Below are 11,015 nucleotides of genomic sequence, written 5' to 3' on the forward strand. Positions count from 1 at the left end.
ATATATATATATATATATATATATATACACATACACACACACATATATATATATATATATATATATATATATATATATATATATATATATATATATAATATATATATATATATATATATATATATATATATATTATATATACCAAATGTATACATGTTCCCTCCCGGTTTACCTAATGGCTTTATGGAACCTTTGACTTGGGCACAGAGAGTACGGTTCATATATATATATAATATATATATATATATATATATATATATATATATATATATATATATATATATATATATAATATATATATATATATATTATATATATATATATATATATATATATATATATATATATATATATATATATATATATATATATATATATAAAATATATATATATATATATATATAACCCAGTAACCCGTCTGTTCTATGACACTGTATGGTGTTTACTGCCATTATTTATGGAATTTTTTGTTCAGACTCACGTTCACCTTACTGCCATTATTTATGGAATTTTGTTCAGACTCACGTTCACCTAATAATAAGAAAAATTGGTTCACGCTTACGTGACGTCCCGAATCGATTACTGTAACAGCTTACTTTTCGGTCTGCCTGATTATGAAATAAATAAATTACAGCTCATACAGAATTCTGCTGCTCGGCTGGTAGCCAGGATTAGGGTGAGGGATAGGTGTCACATGACTCCTGTCCTGCAGGCTCTTCACTGGCTACCAGTGGAGCAGCGAATTCAATTCAAAATTCTTTGTCTAACATTTAAAATTATTCATTGTAATTCAGCGCCGCGCTACCTCACTGAAACTAATAACTGTCAGGATGCCGATACGAAGAAAACATGAGGCAGCAATTCCAGTGTATCACTAGTTCATCCAAAAATTAAGACCAATAAGAGTTATGGCGATAGAGCTTTCTCAGTGTGTGCTCCTAAGCTGTGGAATAAGCTACCAGAGGCCATTCGATCAACCAACACTTTTTTAATAATTTTAAATCGCAGGTCAAAACTTACCTTTTTAAAACAGCTTTTTAGACTTTTTATTGACAAAATGTTTTTTAAATTTTAAATTGTTTTACCTTTGTGTATTTTATAGACTAGTGAACCAATGCATTGTATGTATTTTATTGTGTTGTGTAACTATTTTTTTTCAGATTTTAACTGTACAGCGTATAGAGATAGTGTATTCTATGTTATACGCTTTAGAAGAATAAATTATTATTATTATTATTATTATTATTATTATTATTATTATTATTATTATTATAAGTATGTCCGTTGTACTAATAAAAGTATAGCTTGTGTTCCCAGGCGTTGCTTTCAACTTACTTAAAACAGTTTACCCAAAAAATAAAGTTTCCCCGCTCAAAAATAAAAGTTTGCTGTGGAGAAATAAAATTTCTGAAAAATATTAAATATATTGTCAAGAAATATGAGTTTATGTTCAAAAGTAATAAATTTCTGTGACGTGAAGGGGAGTTTGTTATCTTGAAAAAACTTTACTTTTGTTTTATAAAATAAAAAATACTTTTGAGAAACATATTTTCTTTGTTGTTAAAACTAAAAATACTTTTGAGAAGTTAAAGTTAAGATAAGGTTAAGGTAAAGTTGCCCGTACAAAATTAAAAGTTTGCGATGGAGAAATAAAATCTCTTACAAATATTAAAGATATTGTCAAGAAAAAATTAGAGTTTATATCAAAAGTAATACAGTCCCTCCACACACTGTGTGGAGGGACTGTGTCCAGGCCTATCTACAAATCCACTACATGTATACGGTACAGTAAATGACCCAGGCCAATGCACAACACACTCATACGCATAGAGTGTTAAGATGACCCAGGCCTATATAGAACACAAATACATGTATACACTGTTTGGAAGATGACCAGGCCTATCATCTATACAAATGTCTGTGCCTGTATTTGTATTCTGGATACTAGTAGGCCATGGTCATCTTCCATAGTGTGTAAGGGTAATGGAAATGGGCCACGGTCATCATCATGGCGTGTACATGTATTTGTGGATTGGCCGAGTCACCTTCTGCCATTTTGTGTACATGTACTGAGCAATTGTATAGTGGATAGGTCTGGGTCATCTTATTCACATAGGTCATAATATTTGCATGAAAATGGTCCAGTTGAAGGTTAACCGCATTGCGTTTGGCACCTCACATCTCGGCTATGGCTTTTGTGCATTTTGTTGTCGATTATGTCGGACGATTAGACACTGCAACGTTGATTACTGTGCTGGTAGTGGCAGTATCGGTCAATAGCCTTTCTTCTGCTCTTCGTTACTTCAGATATCTGTTGTCAAGGCGACGATTTTTCGAAACATGTCTCGCGGATTTCCCAGGAGCTCCCAAGCATTGGTTGTTAGGACATCTCGACAGGGTAAGTAACTGTCATCACTTTTTTGAATTACTGTCATCACGAGATTGTAAACAGAGATGGTTTTCAAGGTTGGGTGTCTAAAATCTCATCATAATGATTGACGACTTTTTTGATTTTTGTAGACTATAGACCATTTACAAATTATTTGAGACCAGAAGCGTCACAGAGACACAGAAAGCCAGTCTTTATTCCTATGCTAAAGTCGGGATCCAATTGTCGTTTATTTTACTTCCATTGTTTTATACCATTGCAACCAGCACTGTCTCCCTGTATCCCTGAACTGTATCCACTTTTCCCCTGACTTCATACAGTGTAAACCATCATTATGACCGATTTGTAAATAACACCCTATTCCCGATTTCCACTGTCCCCTCGGCCCTCCCCGTACTATCATGAAGGCTCCTAGGGCTTAGCGGACAATCTGGATGAGTGGCTTAGCCTATTCCTTGACAAAGAATTTTCGTAATCTCAAATATGACGTCAAAACAAACTCAATAATCCAAACCATTCAAGGTAATGAAAATTTGGAGTGTCTCATTGAGGTACCCGATATGGCCATTGACACAAAGCCGACCCATACTCCAATACTTTCAGAATCGAGCAAAGTGACGTCGTCCATTCTTGTTTTTAATAAGTTGATGCAATTTTTTCCATGGTCAGAGTAATAAATGTTGTAGAAATAGATCCCACTGTGTTGACTCCTCGGGATCAATAAAAACGGCTGATTTTTGTTCGTGAAGTTGGCTATTGACATCATGGCACATAGAGACTGCAATATGTTGACCACAGTGGATATATAGAAAGAATTCTATAGAATATAAATGCATGTTGTTCAGAGTAATTTAGCTAAGTTTGGGCTAGTTCTGAGGCCAACTACATGTTGCTTTGAATTACTAAAAGCTGAGTTTGGATTACTTTTAAGGCCAACTGGCGAAAAAAGGTGGTGTGTAATCAACCTAAATACCAAGGCCAGTTGGCTATATAATGACTACGATGGCTAGAAAGAATTCTTTGGATTTCTAATATAATAGTTGTTGTTAAGAATAACAAAGCCACGCTTAAACCAATGTGGAGGCTAACGTAGGAAAACAGGAGGGGTATCAATAGCCAAATACTTGAAGGCCCGTCATGCGTGCAACTATTGACACCCCAATGTCAGTATAACCTTAGAAGCCTTAAATGGCTAATGACACACGGATGTCAATAGACTCTGCCGATAAAATTACCAGGTCGCATAAACACAAAAATGACAATTTCAGAAAGGACTATCTTGAACCACCAATATGAGAAATACGAAGTGTTACCAGGTATCTGGAATGGGTAAGCGTACCCTGCTATCATGCTGAACCAGTAAAAATGGTCCAAACGTGTCAAAATCAAAAGTAATCCGGTTAATGTACTGAACCACTTTATAAGTCAAAATGATGAATGCAGGTTGTATTCCATATGATAGAATTGAATAGTAAATTACGTATATTTTTACGTACGTATATTTTTACGATTAAGATGATTTCATCAATAATTTCTCTTTTTCATAACATTGGTAGTTGACTCCCAATGAAGAAGGTATACAGAAAAGTGTTCAATGGACCACTGAGTACAAATTTGGATATCCTTTGTGGTTTGGGCCATTTGTTGGAATGTATGAATGTGCACATCCGATGACTGTTAAAGCAGTGTTATCAACAGCAGGTATGTATCTTCAGCAAAGCATGACCAAGGTATTTAAGGATCATTTATTGCTAATGTTGCATTTCTTAAGTACGTCAGTTTTTATTTTCTATCACCCCGATTAAGTATTGTTGCAATAGCTTGATCGGTTTTGTAAAAGCGGCACGGAAGAAGTTCGTTTTTGAGGATAATTGAGTCTTGTTCGAAACAATTACCTGTAGGCAAGTTACGCTACGCTAGTCAGAAGGCTCAACGCACATATACAGTTGAAATTCACAATTGCATGCTAATATACTCAACAGCCTTGCTGTAAGGCGCTTAGCTATACATATACATCGCATTTGCTTCATTTGCGACAATATTTATAATATTTGGCCAAACCCGACCGAACAGTGTTAAAACCTTCAAACGGAAATATTTAATCGCGCTTGTCCAATCTATTAATTCCTATATTTTCGTAGTACTTTTGCTTTAGGTATATTTTGGGGAATGTCATCTATCATGATTCTGTTGTGTATGGGCGTTTCTTATCAATCTCTCATAAACGGATACGTATGTGTCCACGTCTGTCAAAACATTGCTTGCAATGGCAGATGTACACTTGAATATACTGGTAGTTGACTTTAAATATTTGCACTTCACTTGCTGTTTGAAAAACTGAATATGAGCAAGCATTGCAATACGCCCAAGAGAGTTTGGTTTTACCACTGAGATTATGGCGAAACGTTAAGCCGATAAAGGCAGTATATGGAACTTATAAAATTTTGCTTGAAAAATGCTTTATGAAACTTTCAACAATTTTCTTTCAAAATCAAGAACAATCAGGGATCATTGAGCAAAACTTTGTACAACAAAAATAAATTGTCTGTCATTTACCAATACTTGAAATTCAAAATGGCCGCCACCTCTGTGTTATCTCTATGGGGGAAAAATACAATTTTCGATTGTCAAAACGCTAGGATGGTGAGATTATTTCTTACTTCAAGAGCCTCTCAATGAGCCCTCACAAGTAATGAGTTAGTATTGTAATAACGTGAAAGTCTGAATATCCCGGATGCGCATTTTACCTTAATACTTGACTTTTTCACAACAGAACCAAAAGATGAATGGGGTTATGGCTTTGTAAAACCCTGGCTAGGAGATGGGCTGCTCCTTAGCACCGGACCAAAGTGGATGAGAAATAGGAAGCTTTTGACACCTGGATTCCACTTTGAAATTCTCAAGCCATATGCTAAAATATTCAAAGAATGTGCTGACGTCTTAGTGGTGAGTTTTTTTTTATTGAGGTTATAAATGGCAAGCGAAGGTATTGGGATGAAAATAAGCATATTTCGGTAAAATAATCATGATTGGTATAAAGGTCTTATTTCCGCAACTAAATACTAGAGCGTACTGTTTTTAATCTCATTATATTATGATACAGTTATACAAGTTGACAATGTTGTTTCGGACGCGAAGTTGGGACGAGGCATCTAGGGCCTGCTTAATACAAACTCCAAAAGAACGTGTCAGTACATGTCACACGAATGTACAGTTGCTAGCTGTAGCGGAGTAAACTTTTACAATCAAAATGCCTCAAGCTATATACATGATAGCTAGCGTGTTTACCTCTCAAGCTTAAAGTTCAAAACCCTCTGAATTGAATTCTTTTCCTCTGTTACTGCTGTTGACCGCCTGACTGAAATACTAGTATAGCCAATCTCAAAAGTTTCTTTTTGACGTTTCAGGATAAATGGTCAACCCAGTGTACTGAAGGATCAATGGAAATGTTTCATCCCATTAGTTTGATGACCCTTGATAGCCTAATGAAGTGTATATTCAGTCTGAATGTGAAATGTCAGACTGCAAAGTACGTTTACCTGTTTATCCATGCATGGATCATATTAGTTATATATGCATGCGTATATATATATATATATATATATATATATATATATATATATATATATATATATATATATATATATATATATATATATATATATATATATATATGTATGTATGTATGTATGTATGTATGTATGTATGTATGTATGTATGTATGTATGTATGTATGTATGTATGTATGTATGTATCCACACATGTACATATGTATGTACGAATGCACGCAAGGATGCACAAATACACATACGTACTACATATGTATGTGTATGGATGCATGCATACATGTATGTATCTATGTTTGATTCTTTTTGGTACACATATGCAAGTCACACCAATGTTTATAATATTTTATCAATATCACAGGATAGTAAGCTGTAGATCACAGTCAATGCTTTACCTCCATGGCTTTGTATCACAACGGTTATATTGTTAAGCCGGTATTATAAGTCGTTTGACCGAAATAATTTCAATTTATGTTGTAGAAGTTACACTTGTCAATTTGTTCTCTCACAGGGATTCTCATCCATACATCAAGGATGTCTATGACATAGCCAATCTAACAATAGCACGGATGTTCAATCTGTTTCATCACACTGACATAATCTACAAATATTCCTCAAATGGGAGACATTTTTACAGGGCACTCCATTCACTTCATAGCCAATCAATGGCAGTGATCGACAAGCGAAGGAAAGCTTTGGAGATTGAACAGCAAGGTGGACAGATTCAAAAACGAAAATACATTGATTTTCTGGACATACTCCTGTCAGCCAAGGTTAGTAACACAGCATTTCAGTAGACAAGAGTTTACTGAAGGGAATCTGTACCTTTTTAGCCCTGTCTATGAAGAGAATTGCTTGTATTACTACCCCAAGGGATTATCAAAGAGTATGACAGCTCACGATCATTGATATATACAATTTACATGCAGGTTACTGTTATGCCATTCTTTTTTAAAGAACTTTCCGAACTGCAAAAAAAACATTAATAAGAAGTACTGAAATAAATTTCATTTATTCTTCATTATAAACTTCGTAGTAACCTTTATACGAAAAGTATCTAAAATTTGTTTTTCTTTCCCAATGCTACAAGAAATTCATTGTGAATTGAGAAAGTCGAAATAAGACAAAAGTCCGACACACTAAACTGCAACTGCAGCACTCACCTTTACCTCTCGATAGCTTTCAGAGGTATCGAGATAGCGATTTTGCCAATAAAGGATTTTATAAAATGATAAAATGTGCGTTTCAAGGTAGTATACGTGCCCGAAAGTGAAAGGCTTAAACGTTTTCTCAAACGTCTCTCAAAGGAGGTTGTAACCATTTTCCTTTTAATCAAAAATAAACATCACGGTTCATTGTGCAAAGTTTGGTTCTAGAGAAACAAATTACCAAAAATGTACCGATATTTGAAATTCAAAATGGTCGCCATCAGCTTGTAAAACTCATGGAAAAAATTCCAATTTGCACAAAAATGTATTGCTAAAAATTTTATTTACTCAAAGAGCTTCAATATGATCTCTAAAGGATGATAGGTCGATCAGAAAGGTACAGTAAAAGTTTGAGATTCTGCGTATCTGTCCCTGAGGCACATCCTACCTAATAAGATTTTGCTTTCTTCAGGATGAAGATGGCAAAGGTCTCACAGATCAGGAAATCCGTGACGAAGTGGATACATTTATGTTTGAAGGACATGACACCACAGCCAGTGCAATTTCATGGTGCCTGTACAACCTTGCTAAAAACCCAGAACACCAAAAGAAATGTCAGGATGAAATTGACAACTTCTTTGCCAAAAAAGGAAACACTGACATTGAATGGTTGGTAGATTCTTATATCCATTGATTTCCTTTCTTTCATCCGTTAACTTTCCTTTGTTGATTTACAAGTAAGTTACTTCGAGTCAACTGAAACGCAGTGCGGACATGCTTACGATAATATCAATGTTGAAAGTCTCCTACAGTAAGAATCATAAAATTGCCTATTTGCTCACTTATTTTCGTGACCGGAGAGCTGTTTTATTGATAAATTGGAGGCACTTTTCTCGGTCATAGTGCGTCGGTATTGTTTCAATTATAGTTCAGTACGGGAAGATCACTGTACAGTTATGACATTTAAAGGGGGGAATAGAATTGTTACTTTGGTTGGAAGAATGGCTCTCTTAGTGGTATGGTGACTTAAAATTTAACATCAACCCTTGGACAATGACAATTGGCATTTAGGAAAATGGTTGGTTACAAAAATTAGGTGTCACTTTGCATTGAATTCAACTGTAGGAGTCAAATCGACAAGTTGATGATCTCTGATGGCGTGGAAGTCATTAAAATTATCAATTCGTTAATGGCAGCACTTGTGCATTAACATGTGCTGTACTATATCTTAAAGCCAAAACAAGGGACTATTTGCCTGAGGGTAGGTGACCATTTTTGCGATGTCAGGAGGGCTAATGGCCTCCTGGCTCGAGGGTATATAATCAATAGTTTGGACTATCATGTTTTTATTACATGCCTTTCATACATAGTTTTCACTGCAAATGCTTGGGTTTATTTGCGAATGGCAATCATATGCTTTATTTTCATGTTAGACGAAAATCCGTTAAAAATATAATTAATTTTCAGCGTCAAATGGCGCATTGGTAAATTTAAAGGACCAGTGATGCTACATTATGATGATATTTTCATTGTTATTTCTTTTAATGTCAACCATAATTTCTTGTTCCACACCTCAAAGCATGTTGATATACAGAGTATTCAGCTTGTAAACTGAGCCTGTAAATGTGTAGAAGTACATTATTATTGTTGACATGTGAATTGCGGGCCGGACAAGAATTCAAATGTAAACAAAAGAGTACATTTTACACATATAGACCGCATGTTGACAAGCTAAATAGTGGGTGTTTTAACATTCTTGTGGGAGCACCGTTAGAATAAGAACTTTATTGACAAACGAAATAAAAATAATGAAAAAAAATCATCAATAGTTAGCATTTTCTTGCCCTTTAAATCACTATTATGTGGTTTATCGATTTTTTATACATAGTTTTCTAAACACCGGATTTCCTATGCAAGACATGTAATTTAAACATTTTTAAATCCCAAAATTGTGAAGTTGACAATAGTTCCGAGTAACGACTTCGGTTATGGAGCATGCGACATTCGATGTATGAGCCTTGTAATACCACAGCGACCCAATAAGTTCTGAGTTTTTCACACTGTTTTCTCTATCATTTTCTCTTCTTTCTTCATGCTCTGAATGATCGGAATAAATAAAATAAATGGTTTATATAACCTAACCTAGCCTCTGTGACTCTTTATTTATTTTACACTCCATTACAAGGACGTATATCTCTCATACACACATGCTGTAATTAATTAGTCAACACAACTAATTATGCTAATCCGTGGACTTATCAGAGGTTGGACAACATCGGAAAGATAGTGATGTTAATGAAAAAGGAGTTTTAGTAACCATTCCTATCTTTCGCGATGTTGACCAACCCGTAAAATCCCTGATAAGTCCACGGATTAGCATAATTAGTTGTGTTGACTAATTAATTACAGCATGTGTGTATGAGAGATTTACGTCCTTGTAATGGAGTGTAAAATAAATAAAGAGTCACAGAGGCTAGGTTAGGTTATATAAACCATTTATTTTATTTATTCCGATCATTCAGAGCATGAAGAAAGAAGAGAAAATGATAGAGAAAACAGTGTGAAAAACTCAGAACTTATTGGGTCGCTGTGGTAATACCAGAAGTTATAGCATTAATAAAGTTTTGCAAATTACTTCTACAGGGATGATCTGAACAGTGTTCCATATTTAACTCTTTGTATCAAGGAAAGCTTTAGGATTACTCCGCCAGTGCCAACAATATCAAGGAAGATAACCAAGCGAGTCGATCTACCCGATGGAAGAGCATTCTTACCAGGCAAGTATTTTTGAGATATTGATACCAACAATTGCTTCTGCTTCTTTCTTATTCTTGGCCGTACTTCGTCACACATGCAATACCGTTCAAGGATATACACTCCTTTCGTACAACTTGTCTCAGTTGTCTGGTCGAATTGGAGTTCACCAGCTACACTGACGCTCTTACAAAAGACATGAATGTATAGCTAGGCCGATCATGAGAAACAAAGCCACGATATGCAGATCTGCTAAAAGCACTTTAGTTTGGCAAATTAATTTTTGCCATAGGGCATTCAGTTTATTTTTTGCCATAGGGCATTCAGTTTCTTGTTAGGGCTGTAATATACGGTTTTGCACGAATATCACACAATTTTAGAATGTTTTGTTACACCTAACTCATTCAGCGTGCACTGCCATTGGTTAAACACGACTCACGTGACATGTGAAAGAACGTGATGATGCCCTCTGCGAAGTTGATGATGCCCTCTGCGTTTGATATTACGTGGATGACGTCATTTTACTTACTGCGCATCCTTTCTGAGCATAACAAATTGTCGTTCGCTTGTAGTTGCTACTATCGCTGCAAAACGTCATGCAGAGCTGTCACCGGCACAGTTAGATGATATTTTGATGCAAGTAAACAGCAAACGAACGAACGAAAATGGCAACAGCGAATGCACTTTCTGTGTTCAGCGACTATGAAAGCAACAAATTTGGATACGCCACCAAGGAGATCGGCAAACTTTCAGCGGCAACCCTTGACTCGGCACTGACAACATTGTACGCTGAGGTCTGGACTCAGAAAGGCGAACTGTAATCGAAGAAGTCTTTGTGTTTTTGTGTCTTTGCATGTTTGCTTGTTCGGTGTGATAAATATAATAACACATGAGAGCTAGGGCAATATCACGATTTTTTGCCTGCCCTCGGGCTGGTGGTCATGATCGAAATACTGATGATGTCCTCGCCTACGGCTCGGGCATCATCATTATTTCGATCATGACCACCATCCCTTGGGAAGGCAATAAATCGGGATATATCCCTCGCTCTCATGTGTTATTATTTAAATAAGACCCTACACTGGGCAAAACTCTTGATATAAACATAAATAATAGCCTTAAACTACAAACTCGCATATTTCTTCACATTTTGATTAA

The 11,015-nt window shown here is 35.5% G+C and overlaps 1 protein-coding gene across 1 annotated transcript in view; it reads left to right on the forward strand.

The window, feature by feature from the left end:
- Positions 1 to 1,720: 1,720 nt before the first annotated feature.
- Positions 1,721 to 11,015, forward strand: part of LOC139113999 (cytochrome P450 4F4-like) — an 11,711-nt gene continuing 2,416 nt past the window's right edge. The window contains exons 1-8 of the mRNA XM_070675475.1: positions 1,721 to 1,783; positions 2,308 to 2,398; positions 3,946 to 4,090; positions 5,163 to 5,335; positions 5,797 to 5,918; positions 6,467 to 6,728; positions 7,576 to 7,772; positions 9,747 to 9,880. Of these exons, the coding sequence (XP_070531576.1) occupies positions 4,039 to 4,090; positions 5,163 to 5,335; positions 5,797 to 5,918; positions 6,467 to 6,728; positions 7,576 to 7,772; positions 9,747 to 9,880 (940 nt within the window). The 5' untranslated portion in view covers positions 1,721 to 1,783; positions 2,308 to 2,398; positions 3,946 to 4,038. The remainder of the gene's footprint in view (positions 1,784 to 2,307; positions 2,399 to 3,945; positions 4,091 to 5,162; positions 5,336 to 5,796; positions 5,919 to 6,466; positions 6,729 to 7,575; positions 7,773 to 9,746; positions 9,881 to 11,015) is intronic.

The sequence above is a fragment of the Ptychodera flava genome, chromosome 2 (assembly GCF_041260155.1).
Source record: "Ptychodera flava strain L36383 chromosome 2, AS_Pfla_20210202, whole genome shotgun sequence".
Taxonomy (NCBI): Eukaryota; Metazoa; Hemichordata; class Enteropneusta; family Ptychoderidae; genus Ptychodera; species Ptychodera flava.